General features: G+C 49.3%; 1 protein-coding gene across 7 annotated transcripts in view; it reads right to left on the reverse strand.

Annotated features, from left to right (window-relative positions):
- Positions 1-13,708, reverse strand: part of LOC115550547 (coiled-coil domain-containing protein 136) — a 21,853-nt gene extending 8,145 nt beyond the window's left edge. For 2 of the 7 annotated variants that reach the window (XR_003977912.1, XM_030365674.1), the window contains exons 1-2: positions 12,644-13,474; positions 2,674-2,949 (exon numbers count right to left, since the gene is read on the reverse strand). Coding sequence is in view for 6 of the 7 variants with exons in the window: in XM_030365674.1 (XP_030221534.1) it covers positions 2,674-2,949; positions 12,644-12,695 (328 nt within the window). In the remaining variant the exon portion in view is untranslated. The other 5 variants (XM_030365669.1, XM_030365670.1, XM_030365671.1 and 2 more) reach the window with 5 other exon arrangements.
- Positions 13,709-15,997: the final 2,289 nt, after the last annotated feature.

Genomic DNA, 15,997 nt, shown 5'->3' on the forward strand with positions numbered 1-15,997 from the left:
ATAGAAGAAATAGCAGGAGAAGAGAGGAAGAGAAGAGAGGATATAGGAGGAGTATAGAGGAGAGAGGAGAGAGGAGGACAGGCAAGTGGGCAGAGAGAAGTAGAGAGGAGCGAGGAGAAGAGAGGAGCAAGGAGGAGCAGAGACGATAAAAGATATAGCGGGAGAAGAGAGGAGGAGAAGAGAGGATATAGGAGGAGTATAGAGGAGAGAGGAGAGAGGAGGACAGGCGAGTGGGCAGAGAGAAGTAGAGAGGAGCGAGGAGGAGAGAGGAGAAAGGAGAAACAGAGAGAAAAGAGTAAAGAGAATCAGCGAGGGGAGAGGAGATAGGATGAGTAGAGAGGGGAGAGGATGAGCAGAGTGAAGCGGGTAGGAGAGGAGAGAAAGGAGGAAAGGAGAGATGAGAAAGGAGAAGTCGAGAGGAAACATAGTGAACAAAACACAACTACAAAAGGCTGGTGTCTGTTGCTTCTGCAGTTTCACTTTTGCCATTATCTGTCATTACAACACTTATTTTACAGCTAGTGATTAAAGAAATGGTAGGAGGCATTTTTATTAGCACTTATTTAATGTTCCAGCAAATTTATAGCCAACTTAAATGTCATTTCTCCAAACTTTCCGTCAAGCATAAACATAGTATTGTAACCTTGAGACCACAAAGGCAATTTTCAGTAATTATCACCAGATGACTTTGGTGATTTAAACTAATCAGAGTTACTGCAAATACAACCCACTTATCTCCAGGAACATTTTCAGAGTGTGTGGTGTGTGTGTGTGTGTGTGTGTGTGTGTGTGTGTGTGTGTGTGTGTGTGTGTGTGCGTGCGTGCGTGCGTGCGTGCGTGCGTGCGTGCGTGCGTGCGTGCGTGCGTGCGTGCGTGCGTGCGTGCGTGCGTGCGTGCGTGTGTGTGTGTGAGTGTGTGTGTGTACGTGTGTGTGTGCGAATGTCCGCAAGTGTGTGAATGTGTGTGCCCACTTATTTGTGTGTACGTGAGATTTTTGTGCGAAATGAATTGTGTGTCTGTGTATGGGCATGCGTGTAGATGTGTGTGCGCCCATGGATGCCAGTGCGTCCGTGTGTGGTTCTGTCTCTATTAATTCACACAGCCCTGGCCCCATGAAGCCCCCGCCCGCTGCCCCAACAGCTGCGCTGGTTGGACAGCGGGACAGCGGAGGGCGGGCGGCGGGCGGCGGGCCCGGGCCGATATCACAGCCCAGTGCCGGACGCCCAGCGCAGACGCTTCCCTCTGAGAGCGGAGAGCAGTTGTCTGAGGAGGAATGCTCCGTCTGCGCCAGCAAGGAATGGAGCTCACTTCACCCTGCCCTGTCATAGTCCTCCCTGTGCGCACGCACACACGCACACGCGCGCGCGTGCGCACACACACACACGCACACACGCACACACACACACGCACACGCGCACACACACACACACTTGTGTGCATATACATACACGCACGCACATTGATACATATACACACACACACACACACACACACACACACACACACACACACACACACACACACACACACACACACATGCATTGATACATACATACACACACACACATAGATACATATACATGCACACACACACAGACACACATGCACTTACATAGATACATATACAGATACACACCCACATTGATATACACACACACAAACACACACATTGATACATATACACACACATACATACACACTCAAAACGAACATAGATACATTCACTCACACATGGGCGGGGATTCATATAAATACACACACGGTACATACTGTAACACACTCACACGGGGAAATGAGTCCCCGGTCGCACGGCTGACTCGGGCCGTAAACCCGAACCAGGCCGTCATTGTTAAGAAATGACGCCATGTTTAATTTAGCCGTCGTGAGCCGCTGAAGATGTCACCGCCGGCGGCCACATATATAAACATCCCCAGTGAAACGGATGATAATGAAATGGCTGCAAAGGAGCCAGCTTGTGTGTTATTCTTACAGGCTGATCTCATCGGCTTGGTGGTGGGGGGGGGGGGGGGGGGGGGGGGGGGGGTGAGGAGAGGGGTGGGTGTGGGGGGGAGAAGGGGTCGTGGAGTTCATTAGGGTCGTCTCTTTTATCGAACGCTGAACAGTTGGAGCAGTGTCGGAGGTTAATGGGACCCGCAGCCAGGACAGTTTAACGAGATGTGATCCATAGACGTTAGATGAGGACGCCCAACGCAGCCTTTTGTTGAAGATACGGCCGTAGTCTGGGGGAGCAGGGACCCCCATCGAGACGGCAGTCGACCCTTCTCCTTTTTGAAGCAATAAGGGAGGTGAATGCGTCTAGTATATTATGTATGTTCAGTAGATTATGTATGATCTCCCCGCTTCGCCAAGCGGGGAGTTAAGCCGCGGGATCGGCGCTTTGAGAAATGAAGTGCAGTGAGGTCATGGGAGAAAAAACAATGAATGTTGTGATTGGGATTTAAGAGACTGATGTGAGGACGGGATTTAACGGGCATACTGTTAAGATGAAACTGAAACGTAACGCTCTCCTCTGACTGTTTTATTGGTCATGTGGGGTCAGCCATGGGCATTATCCACCTATAGCGGCCATCTTGGTTCCACGGTGAGGAACCAAAATGGCCGCCAGATGCCCAAGACCCACGTCGTAGTAGGGGGGAGGTGTGAAGGTCTGACCTTGCAGTTCGTGGAAGCTCTCCTGGTGTCGGTTGGAGGTGACTCTGGCCTCCTCCACCTCCAGCAACATCTGCAGTGCCTGGGAGCGCAGCTCCTCGATCTCCTGCTCCTGGGTCAGCTCCTCCTGCTCCTCCTCCTCCTCCTCCTCGTCTTTGAGCTTCTTCTCCTGGTCCATGGCCTCCTTCTCTTCGTTCTCCCCCAACAGTCCGCGCTCCTTCACAGTCATCGCATCGTTGTCTTCCTCCATGCTGCCTGACTTCAGCTCACACAGGTCATCTGGGGAACGGAAGATAAGAATTTAATATAAAGAATAGTAGTTTGAGTAGTAGACTTGCCAGGGGGAAGGGGGGAGAGGGAGGATGAGAGAGGATAAACGTGAGGAAGGAACAAAGGGAAAGCGTTATGGCAGTGTAAAGACTCTGGGACGTCATAGGGCTTCCGCATAAAAGCCCTATGAGAGAACATAATCCCCAAGATCAACAGCACCATCTTGTGATTCAAACGGTTTCCGGCAGTGCTTGGCGTCTCCTTCACATCCCCGCACCGTTTTTACTGTCATGTGTCTTGTGCAAAATGAGTAGCGCTAACATTATGACATGAACCAAATGCGTCGAGTGGGGGGAAATAACCCCGCTTCTATTTTTTTAAAGATTTGAAAGTGTCAATCATGTCTCTCCTCCTACCGGTGTTTAACTATTCAGAATTGCAGGAATACTAATGTGACTGCTCAGCTTTTTAAGATCGATTTTAATTGTACATCTTATGATAATTTGCGATTGTTTCATTGACTACTATTTTAAATATGGATATTGATAGGAATAATTCTTCCAGTAGGTGGAGTAAGTGAGCTATTCCTGCGTAGGCCTGGCGAGACTGGGTCAGTACTCTGAGGCTCATTATGAGTCACTACTCAGCGATGCGACTTGTAGTTTGTGCGTAACAACACAGAAACTACAAGTCACCACTGACACTGGGTGAAACGTGACTGGAGAAAAACCTGTCTGACAACAGCTGTCAGGTTTTTGCCCAACAGATCAGGGCAAAACAAAATAAACATCCTGAATTGTGTCATTAACAGAAAAACTTTTTTTTTCTTAAAATGCAACGAGATGTGAACACAAAAGTCATCAACCAGCACAAAAGGAATAGGCCTATATATTATCCTGCAAAAGGAGACATTCTGGCAAGAATTTTCTTTAGTCAACATCATAAAGCTTTCGTTCAGCCGGAGTTTCACACCGCTACCCGCAGGCCGCTGTCACACAACTCAACGGCCACACGCCCCCCTCGGGTCTGCTCTATCTTGACGCAAATTGAGACAAGCCACCAGCTATTTAAGTCCCCAGTTGTTTCCTCGTTCCGCTCCGCTGCGTGGAGGCATTTTGCACTTAGCGAGGAGAGTGTGGAGCCTGTGACAGTAAACGGGCGGCAAGGGAACAGACAACAAAGTAACACGTTATCGCCATCTTGGCCGTGATTGACACTGACACTGTTGACGTCGTGGCCCCGGTTCGCTCGTTGTAGGGGGCCGGTGAGATTCACCTGCTGCCGTGTGCATGCTGGGGGACAGTCAGTCACCTCTTTGCCTTGTTCATCTTACCAGAAGAAACCGTAAAACCGTGGAAGTTATTTCCATACCATTACATCCTATTACTTTTTTCGTAAATACGCACCTCGATCTCACACTGCAGCACATACACACACACTGACACAAACACAGACACACACACACACACACACACACAGACACACACACACACACACACTGACACAAACACAGACACACACACACCCACATACACACACACACACACACACACACACACTGACACAAACACAGACACACACACACACACCCGCATGCACTGCAGCAGACACACATTACAGCAAAAACACACTTCAACAAAAACACACTGCAGCAAAAACACACAGACAAGAAGACAGGACGACAACCAGTGCAGCAAACACACACACACACACACACACACACACACACACACACACACACACACACACACACACACACACACACACACACACACACACACACACACACACACACACACACACACACACACACACAGCACTGTACAGCCGGCCCAGTAATAATGTAGTTTTGAAAGATGTTACCCCAGAGAGAGTAATAGGAGAGGTTTCACGAGCACTGGACTCGTTTCTCATTAAACTTTGATGCTGGTGTAATGAGAAGGCTATGAACAGGGGGGCTGGAGATGACTGCTGGTGACTTGTTATCACTGAAAATCACCATCAGGAATCAGGAGGCCGAGTCCTGGGATAGAGATTGGGATCCTCTCTTCAGGCTGCTAATACGCAACTGTCTAAGGGATGCATTCTTCACATTGCACTGGGGCAGTGTTTTCCCTTCGCTAACCGTAGAATGACCCTCCCGAGTCGTCCGTGAAACCACGAAAACAAGCAATGTCTCATTGGAACACCACGCGCGGGATATGTTGACTATGAGTGTCAGTAGTTTACAATGAAGACATTCTGTGCATAGCTTTCTGGCTATTAAGCATCAAGTATAACAAGTCACAATTTATTACTTGTGTGGAAAGAAACCCCACAGAAATACAAATGTAAGTGTAAACATCGAAAACGCCAGTTGTAATGGTCGTTTAATTGTCTGGATCGATTCAGTTCAAGCTAAGTGGTGGTTTAGTGGCTGCTGTATAGATCTCTAAGGGAAGAAACGCAAACACACAGGATGTTTGTGTTTATTTGGCAGGAAAACAAAGAACCCCAGCTACAAAGGAAGGAATTATATCCTGTGTTAAATCCAGATAGTGGAGAAGCCTCACGGTAGAAGTAACCGCTTACCCTACTGTGCTTTGACGCAACTGTGTTGGATTGAGTCTCATGGTTCTCATTAATTTGACAACATGCCATTACTACAGAACAGAATGAATGGGGCTCAATCCAAACACCATTTCATCAAAACAATCAGAAATTGCTGATTGCAGCTTTAATCAACGTGCAGTTTGCTCTCTAAACACAAGCTTGTTGTCCCTTTGCCCCTTTTGGAAAGCCTTCAGCGGCCTCACCCTGTACATGATTGCCCATCTATACCCACTCACTGCCACAACAGCTGGGCTCGTTCCACCACAGGGCTGGCACACTGTTGCCCCGTTCAGTCACACTGGGATCGCATTGGTTACGGATGCGGCTCGCTCCCGACAGCAGGGGACGGGCGTCGTTCAGTCACCTCGGTCACAGTGGAGTAGTTTTCTGTGGCCTTATCTTACCACAGCACATTCCCTTTTAATCAGGTTGGAGCGAGTGCCACCAGCTGGTCTCTGCGTAACCATTGTTCCACTTTAGAATTATGGGCCGGTAAACAGGGCCAAGTGTTTGCCCTCAGCAGGAGGATCAAATTAAAGCAGTGATGCCATGATTTAATCTGTCGCTTTAGAGTCTCGTAGAGCACGCGCCGAGGGAGAATTGGGGTCTTCGCGTGCAACAAACTCTCTCAGGCATTGAATGCAAACAGCAGAAGCCGATTTAGAAAAGTCCCCCCCCCCTATGTTTGTGTGTGCGTGTGCGTTTGTGTGTGCGCGTGTGCGTGTGCGTGTGTGTATGCACATAACGGCACTCAATGGTCTGAGGACAAATCCCCACTTTTATTTGTGAAATCACGGTTCAGCGTTTCTATAATCAAATATTTACCATCGTAATCCACACTGGAAGACGGCTTTAAAAAAACAAATTCACATAACTTCCTTTGAAGAAGAACTGTATTTGGGATCCCCCGGCCAAATCCAAGTGGGCTGGCTTAATATTCCATCTGATGATAAGCATTAATATCATTGCCAGGGGCCTGATCTAATGTAAGTTGACTAAGTACTCCTCCAAATTGAATACTTAAATCAAATCACAACCCTTTTTCATTTCTGCCTCAGCCTAAGCTCCTGTTTGTCCCATTAAAGAAGCGGCTATGTGCAGACTCTCATGTTGTCTCTTACAAGAAAAAAAGAGTAAACAGTCACATCTGTGTTCACACAAGACAAACAATGTAAGTGCAGTGTAAGAGCGGGATACTGTCTGTGGCTAGGAAGAATTAATATGTGTCTGTTGATCCCTGAGGTATAAATAACACACACCTGTCATGTGTTTATGTAGTGGGGCGTGTGCGCACCGCAAAGGTTTGTGTGTATGTGAGCCTAAGGGCCCAATAAGTCAAGTCCTAGTCAAGTTCAACCAGTGATGTCGACTATTGCAGCACAGTTTCAGCTGATAGTTTCAGGTCAGTTCATGGCAGACGCGAACACACCCTAAACTGAAGGGGACATCAAATGATATGGACGGGGTGTTTCGTCCCAAGGAGGCTAACAAAGAGAGTGTCTGTTTTTACTGTTATTCAGAGGGTGTAAATTCAGTTTTGTCTTCACCCCTCTCAGCGGACGGCAGGTTGGGCGGGGGTGAGGGGCCTCTTCTGAGAGCCTCGTGGGCCATTTTTTTATTTGCAGCACGGAGTAAAGAAGGACAATAAAACAACACAGCCCATGTTCACTGATGACCGCCCTCTGGGGGGGGGGGGGGGGGGGGGGGGTGCATGTAGACGGCCAACCGAAAGGGGGCCAAGAAGTGAGCCTTGAGGGACACCATCACCGGCAGGGTGGACAATCAGGAAACCAACGACGGACAAGCCTCAACTCCCTGATCAACTACTTGGGAGTGAAACCGTGTAGGGTCCGGGACGCAGTGTCGACTTTAGTCATGCCTAGTGGCGCATTTAGACCGCAGGTTCTCATCCCCCAAAATGGATCTCACTGTGTGCGTAGGAGGCCAGGCATAACGCACCACCAACACAGCCCCCCCCTCCCACCACCACCAACCCCCCTCCTCCCACCGTTGCTTTGAAGACGAGGGCACTGATGCTGTAACGGTTCCCCTTTGGCCGGAACGCTCCCCGAGAAACACATGCAGATCCAGACCAGGAAGGGGGAAGTGGGGGTGCAGACGAGCAGAGGAGCTGACCAGCGGAGGGGTGAGAGAAGGAGCAATGGATGAAAATAGGAGTGAGCGAGCACACCCCACTCTCAATCACAACCCCCCACCACCCCAACCCACCCCCCCCCCCGCCCCCGGCCGGCAGAGCATGTCGGAGTGATACATTAGGTCCATCACCATGGCGACGGCCTCCACCACCACCACCACCACCAAATGGAATGTCACCTCGCTAATCAGCTCGGTGGTTTCTCCGTCCCAGTGTCTGTTTTTGTTCCGTCACGCGATCCCTGTGAGATTGCCCGTGTGGTGGTTGTGTTTTTTCTCAGCAGGCTTTAATCACACCTACCCTGCAAGGTCAGTCACGTCACACGGGTAAGGGGGGGGGGGGGGGGACATCACCTCAACCAGAGGCCAGAGCTCTAGATCAAACCCCCCCGGAAACTGATGCTGTTCGATGGGTTGGGGATAACGATGCCATTAATTAACAAGGCTTCTTTCCCTCCTCGGCCTCAGTCCGGGCCCGACAGCAGTGTGGGTCTGAGTAGGTACCGTGTGGACCCGAGGGAGGAGAGACACGTGCAGAAGCAGGATCGAAAAGAGCCCTTACCACGGACTTAATGAGCTCCGCTATTCAGATGTAAAACAACCCATGTTTGCCTTTTCAAAGGAAAATGCAAAAACAAAACTGGGTCAACGGAATGGAGACGTAATGCAGAATCCTTTTTCATGCATGGAAAGGGTTGGCCTCTTTACATGAGCAATCACGTATAAGTGTTTATACACATTTATACATTCATTTTTAATATGCAGATTATGCTTTTACCATCAGGGTTCCGTCATGCAAACCCACAGCTGTGGGATTGCATCTGTGCGTGTGTGCGTATATTTTTGCTTGTGTGTGTGTTCATGTGTGTGTGTGTGTGTGTGTGTGTGTGTGTGTGTGTGTGTGTTTATGTGTGTGTGTGTGTGTGTGTGTTCAAATTTGTGTGCATGTGTGTGCGTCCGTGTGTGTGTGTATGTGTGCATATGTGAGTGTGTGTGTTATATTATGCGATACCAAGAGGGAGGCAGAACAAAGCACAAAGACAATTGATGGGGGTGTTCATCCGTTTGATCACAACCCAACGCCTCCCACCTGAGCACATTATCTCTGGAAGGTTCTATGCTAAATGGAAAGGGGACACCACCGGTAACAATGAGGCTGTGGTGAGCCCACTGAGAACAGAACCACGGAGGAAGGGAGAGGAGCTCTAATGATGGGTTCACAGGGCCCGGTTATAAAGAGAAGAGGTTGAAATAGTCTTAAGGGGGGAATAAGCCCTGTGAGCTCAGTGTTTCTACCCACGGGAAGTTGGGAGCGTTTTCCGTTGGCAGCCAAAGTGAAAAAGACATACGGCATGCCCAACGTCTCCTCCGCCCCGCGGAGAAGCTTGGTTTAACTAGGCAGAGTACCAAAGTACGATGGGTGAGAGAGATTAAACTGAGGGGAAAGCAAGGGTAAAGCGAAAAAACAGATCCGCTCGGGGTTTGAGGGAAGCGTACCGAATACACAGAGGGAGAACCGACTCCTACTCGGCGGTGTAGTATTTTAAGCCCAAACAAGTTTTTGTACACACTTTGTGTGAAATATTGTTTGAAAGTGCGATGCGGGCGGAAGCATCCCACTTGTAGGTGAGAGTCAAAAACTGTGTAGCCGTTATAATCTAGCTGTTCGTTGTAACCTAGCTGTTCATTAGCAGAGGGGTTATGCAGGAAGGCCGGTCGGGTGATTCCTAGGGGTCACGGGAACCCAGAGAGGGAAGAGGGGTTACAAGAGCAGAGAAGAGGGGAACGGCAAGTGAAGAGAGGAGGGAAGAAACAAGTGAAGAGGAGCAGATAGGACATCAGTGGTACATCACGGGAACATTGTGCCCCATCCTAGACGAAAGAACAGGGAAAAAAGGAAAGCAAAGAAATAAGAAAGAGACGATGTGATATGATGTGGCCACTGCACAGCATAAGGGCACTGCAGAGAGAGAGAGAGGGACAGAGAGAGATAGAGAGAGAGAGAGAGAGAGAGAGAGAGAGAGAGAGAGAGAGAGAGAGAGAGAGAGAGAGAGAGAGAGAGAGAGAGAGAGAGAGAGAGAGAGAGAGAGAGAGAGAGAGAGAATAGGAAAAAATATGATTGTGGATATGAAATAGGGGGAGCAGAAATATGAGCCGTTTGAGGAGAGAACACGTGTGGGCAGGAGCTCTCGAAGGCACATGGGTGTGTGTGTGTGTGTGTGTGTGTGTGTGTGTGTGTGTGTGTGTGTGTGTGTGTGTGTGTGTGTGTGTGTGTGTGTGTGTGTGTGGGAGCAGAAGATGTGGGCGCTGAAGAGCAGAGGACAGAGACTGAAAGAAAGAGCTGGAGAGGAGAGAGACAGAGTGGGAGAGAGTGGGAGAGAGAGAGAGAGAGAGAGAGAGAGAGAGAGAGAGAGAGAGAGAGAGAGAGAGAGAGAGAGAGAGAGGGAGAGATTGGTCGGTAGGGGAGCAGTGTGTGTGGGAGGATGAAGGAGGTGGTGGTGCTTGCGAGGTAAATAGGCGCATCTCAAACCTCAGCCCAGGACCATCAATCTGCGGTAGCATGTGTGTGGGTGCCTTCGTCTGGGTGCTTTTTTGGGGTGAGATTGCAGTTTAAGAGATTGAGCCGAGCACACCCCCACATTCACCTCCAGGAAGAAGCAGAAGAGATTTGCCATTAAGGGTCACATTTTATGGCACCCCCTTTCAAATTTCTATCAATAATATCGCCCAGACGGGGGAGTTTAACCACATGCCATCATACTTACATAATAATACATAATACATAATACTACTGTCATTTAGGACAGGTAGGTTGTCATTATTACTTATCTCTCAAACCATCAGAGTCATCTCTCTCTCTCTCTCTCTCTCTCTCTCTCTCTCTCTCTCTCTCTCTCTCTCTCTCTCTCTCTCTCTCTCTCTCTCTCTCTCTCTCTCTCTCGGTCCATCTCTGTCCATCTTCATTATGGTCAATCAGACAGGCTTGAAGCTAGATTAAAAAGCCCACAACTCCACTGCCTGGGGTGCTCTGAACGTCAGGCCCAAGGGCCCGTGCTCTCAGGCCCTTGAGGTGATAACTAAAGGAGGATGAAGAGGACGAAGACGACGAGGCCCCTGGGATCGCGTCAAGCCTCTGAACGTGGAGATGAAGGGCTTCAGTCCCCTGAGGAAACGGATTGTGCATGAAGGAGATTGACCTATAACACAAGCCGAGGAGAGACTCCATGTTATTGAATTTTAAAAAATAAGCCTTCGACTCATACTTAAAGGTGAAGTGTGTAGGATTAAGCAGCATCTAGCCGTCGAGGTTGTAGCTTGCAACATACTTAACGATTCTTATTATCATGGGATTAAACACTGAGGTTCAAACGTACTTATGAATGTTATATTCGATTTCTGCCAAGTCTGTTCCCTTATTGGCCCCTCAGTTGTACACACTGCACCTTTAAAGAGCACAGGAGTTTTTAGTGTTTCTCCTCCTGCTGAAAGGTTCCTGGTTCAAACCCCAACGTCTGCAATCGACCTGTTGTACGTCACATCCTTGAACAACGTATCTAACCCTTCCTCGCTCGTTAATGACTCGTATCTACTAAATGTCTGTGCAGACCTCAGTTCAGCCAATGTTTTTTGTCGGAAATATGGCGGTAAAATAGAGGAAACATACTCTGTCAGAGTGTCTCGGAGCAGCAAAAGCAGGAAACTCAAGCCTGGACACACCCGTGCCGGGGTCAGAAGATCAGTGACCCAGGTACGTGCACACACACACACACACACACACACACACACACACACACACACACACACACACACACACACACACACACACACACACACACACACACACACACACACACACACACACACAGCAGCCCTGTCTGGACGCCTATTGACAACCAGCGGAGAACACACACTTTGGAACACACTTCTCCGACTGGGGTCATACACGAGACGCAACAACAACAACAACTTCATTTAGCTTGTTCCCTGCCATGCCTTTTCCATCACACTGGGCCATTGTGAGTTGTGGAAATGAATGAACAGCCGCTATCAATGGAAACTATAATGACAGGGGAAAGAGCCCCTTCGTGAAATATAAAGTAGGCTAAATATGACAATCAGGAGCTGTTCCACAGGCAGTCACTTTCCATTTGGAGCTACAACAACAGCAATAGCATTCATCATGGAGCGAGTCATTCCAACCAATGTAAAGTACGTAGAATATGACAATCGGGAGCATGTCCATGTGAAATAAAATTCATTCAGCTCGACACCAACGATTCAACACGCCTCCGAAAACATCCCATAATAATCTCTTCATGCATGTATAAAAAAGGGTTGCAAAAAAACAAGCCTAAAAATAACATCAAGGAGATCATTTTTAGACGCACAAACTTCACCGGAGCCCTGATAACAAAAGGCTGCAGACTGTTTCCGCACACTGCTTCCCCTCCTTCGCCCGCTGATCCGTTACCTGGCGTGGATGCGTGGTCTCCCTTCAGATGATCACAGAAGCCATGGCGGACTCTCGTAGCGTGCCCACTCGTCGGATCGACTGCAAGACTCAGCCGAGTCGTGTCACAACATTAATCTTCCCACTTTCTATCACCTTACCACCAACCTTATCCTCCCCTGCCAGCCTCCTCTTTCTCCCTCCCTCCCTCCCTCCCTCCCTCCCCCCCTCCCTCTCCCCCTCTCTCTCTCTCGTTACTCACTCTTCCACTTCTCCCAACACCTCCTCGATTCACCTCTTCTCCAGCTTGCTTAAGAGTAAACATTCTTTACTGTTTCTGAACGGGGCTTAACTGGTGACCCGTCCTTTCCTACACATTACTATCTTACCCCTCGCTCAGACTGAAGCGGACCACAGCAGCGGCAACACATGGGGGACACACACACAAACACACACACACACACACACACACGCACACACACTCCAACCAAAACAGACTTTACAGACCTGTAGAGTCCAGTGCTTCCTCGATGAGTGGTGGCAAACGAAATCCATCCATAGCTCCCTAGCAGCAGCAGCGAGGGAGAGAGAGAGAGAGAGAGAGAGAGAGAGAGAGAGAGAGAGAGAGAGAGAGAGAGAGAGAGAGAGAGAGAGAGAGAGAGAGAGAGAGAGAGAGAGAGAGAGAGAGAGAGAGAGAGAGAGAGTGAGTGGGCGAGAGGGTCAGGGCTCCACACGCCCACCTCAGCTGCAGAGAGAGAGAGAGAGAGCGAGACCAACAGCAACAACAGTCTCTACACACAAGAATGCTTCCGCACAAACACACACACACGCGCGAGGACACAGCAGTGCTGTACCTCGGGAGGTCCGGAGCGTGGGAGAGATGGCGCTCGGGAAGGAGGGAAGAGGGAAAGACCCTGTTTTACAGACGGCAAGCTTTGCTTCTCCTCAGATCTGTAGTGGCAAAGCCACCCCTCCAGCCCCTCTCTCTCTCTCTCTCTCTCTCCCCCTCTCTCTCTCTCTCTCTCTCTCCCCCTCTCCCTCTCTCTCTCTGTCTCACTCTCTCTCTCGCTAACCCTCTTAGTCCTCTCACACTTACTCTCATCCTTTCTCGCTCACACACAGACGCACACACACACACACACACGCACACTCACTCTGCCTGCTTTTAACTTGTTTGGTTCCAACTGCTCCGTTCTTTTTCAGGGGTCACTCACTCATGCATACATGCAAACATACACACAGAGGCACACAAACACTCTCACACACAGCATCGGCTTCTGCTCCAAACGTATTTACCTATATTGTGATCCAGACGACGACTTTTAGCGGAGACTGATATCTTACCTTTCAGATTGCTGAGCATTTCCCCCTTCATTGTTGACTTCCTCCACAATGTACTCCCTCTCTCTCTCTCGTTCACTCCCTTCCTCTCCCCCCTTTCTCACTCTAGAATGTTTACTTCTAATGAATAGCAGCTCTTAGCTATTAACAGTATCAGGTAGGTCACGCTCTCTCTCTCTCTCTCACATCACTCTCTCCCTCCCTCCCTAAACGTCTCCCCCCCCGCCCCCCCCCCCCCCCCCCCCCCCCCCCCCCCCCCCCCCCTGCCTTTTCTGTTTGTTCGGAGTCCTGGCTCTTATCTGTGTTACGTATGCGTAGCTAACCAGAAATCCACCAGAAGATATGTCAGCCCGGACCGTGAGACAGGGGCTCAGGCCTTAACCTCCTCACTGCTGGCTCTGGGAGAAAATATTGCTATCAAAGAGCAGGAAGTGAACTGCGGACAAACTACCTCATGCACAGTCACTCCCACACGCACGCGCATATACATACTCACACAGACAAACTTATAAATAATGTAGTGCTGTGGCATCTGAAAGAGGAAGAGAGAGAGAGACAGAGAGAGAGAGAGAGAGAGAGAGAGAGAGAGAGAGAGAGAGAGAGAGAGAGAGAGAGAGAGAGAGAGAGAGAGACAGACAGACAGACAGACAGACAGACAGACAGACAGACAGACAGACAGACAGACAGAGACAGAGAGACAGACAGACAGACAGACAGACAGACAGACAGACAGACAGACGGGGAGAGAGAGAGAGAGAGAGAGAGAGGGGGGGGGGGGTAGAGAGAGAGAGAGAGAGAGAGAGAGAGAGAGAGAGAGAGAGAGAGAGAGAGAGAGCGGGAACAGGAACACAGCAATGATCTGAATGTGTGTTCTTCTGTGCAGCTGTGGCTGGCTCACTGTGTGTCAGCTGGGGATGTTTCTTCTCTGCTAGCTTGCATCGTCCAGAGGAGGACCCAAAACAGAGAAGTGAACCAGTGAGACTACATTCGATGCTTGTATCTTGTATCGGTTCCTTCCCCTCCCCATCACTTCATGGTCAGCCAGGCTTTATCACTACTTAAGGATGCAGAGTGACCTGAAGTTACCTTGCAATGTGCTCAAAACACAAACACCGACTCTCACACACGAGACACACACACACACACACACACACACACACACACTATGCACACAGCGGAGTCTAGATTGGTTGGCTGGTTGACAAGGGGTTGAAAATGCGCTGACTGCGTCTGGCTCCCTTCCATTTTCGGCTGCCCTTGTGTTCCATCTTCGTCACCCCGCGTTGGCATGACGACTGGCCATAAGGCCTGGATCATGTGATCATCCGGCGCTTGACAAAAGACCATCTCAGCATCAGTCCTGTTGGGACGGCGCCAGGGGACAGTGCGTCGCCGGGCATTAGCAAGTGAACTTGAAGGTTACGGCGCAGTATGCCAGAATGTGGCGAGCATGAAGGGATCGATTGATAAAATGACATGAAAATTAACCGAATAAAATGAATTACCGACAAACTTTGCTGACACATTTCTGTGGTTCTACCCGTTGTTTCTCCAAAGGCTAAAAGAGGATAGATCTGTCGGCCAGATAGCAGTAATATTGGAGTGTCAATCAAACATAATAACATTTCAAAGCGATGTTACGGCACAGTGGGTAAAGCAGAGGGGATCTTAGTCCTTAAGCTCATCGTATAAAGGGTGACACAGGACTTGAGTCGCAGCAGTGGGCGTATCTAGAGCTGTTTGCTTGGGTGTGGGGATCTGTCACGCAAGACTATGAGCTCATTCAGCTGGAACTCAGACCTTCATACTGGTTCCTTTGTTTTGTCCACATTCAACGAGTCCGATATCATGCACGGGAATCATGACAGACGCAGACACTGATGCAACCTCAAGATGAACTGACTTAAATACACATACTGTACACACACAGACACACGCACACACACACTCACACACATTGGTTTCGATTTGATGTACACTTTAAACAAAGAAACTGCTGGGGTTTCAAGCAGTCGAAAGGGTCAGGAATTAAAGATCTCACCCGGTATTTTCGGGTGGACCATCTGCTCGTTAGCAACCAGCCAGATGTAACGCTAATGAGCATAATCAGCGGCTCAGAGCCTGGGTTAAGGGAAAACATGGAACCGGATTTGTGTGCCCTTCTGACCCTTGAAGGGTCCCCACTGGTCAAGGGTATAATGACAAGCGATATTTCAGTCTCTGGTGGCTGCTGCTGCCTAGCCTATTTATAAATACGTTGTGCATGCGATGCGAGAGGCATCTTTTCCCGCAGACCACACGTGTACACCTTTCATCAGAGGCAGTTTGATTGTGAGTCTAATAGTGATCAACAGGCTGTGTAATTACTCTGAGACAGTGTATTATTACAACCAGTCAGCTGGCTCGGTAATGGAGCCTCCGAGCTATGGAAGACAGTGATTCACTTCGCAGTCCCCGTTATGGCACCACACTGCCAGCCCAGCATCTCGCCGGAGCTGGATAGTTGCTTAGCAACCACAG

Source organism: Gadus morhua, chromosome 9 (genome assembly GCF_902167405.1).
Source record: "Gadus morhua chromosome 9, gadMor3.0, whole genome shotgun sequence".
NCBI lineage: Eukaryota > Metazoa > Chordata > Actinopteri > Gadiformes > Gadidae > Gadus > Gadus morhua.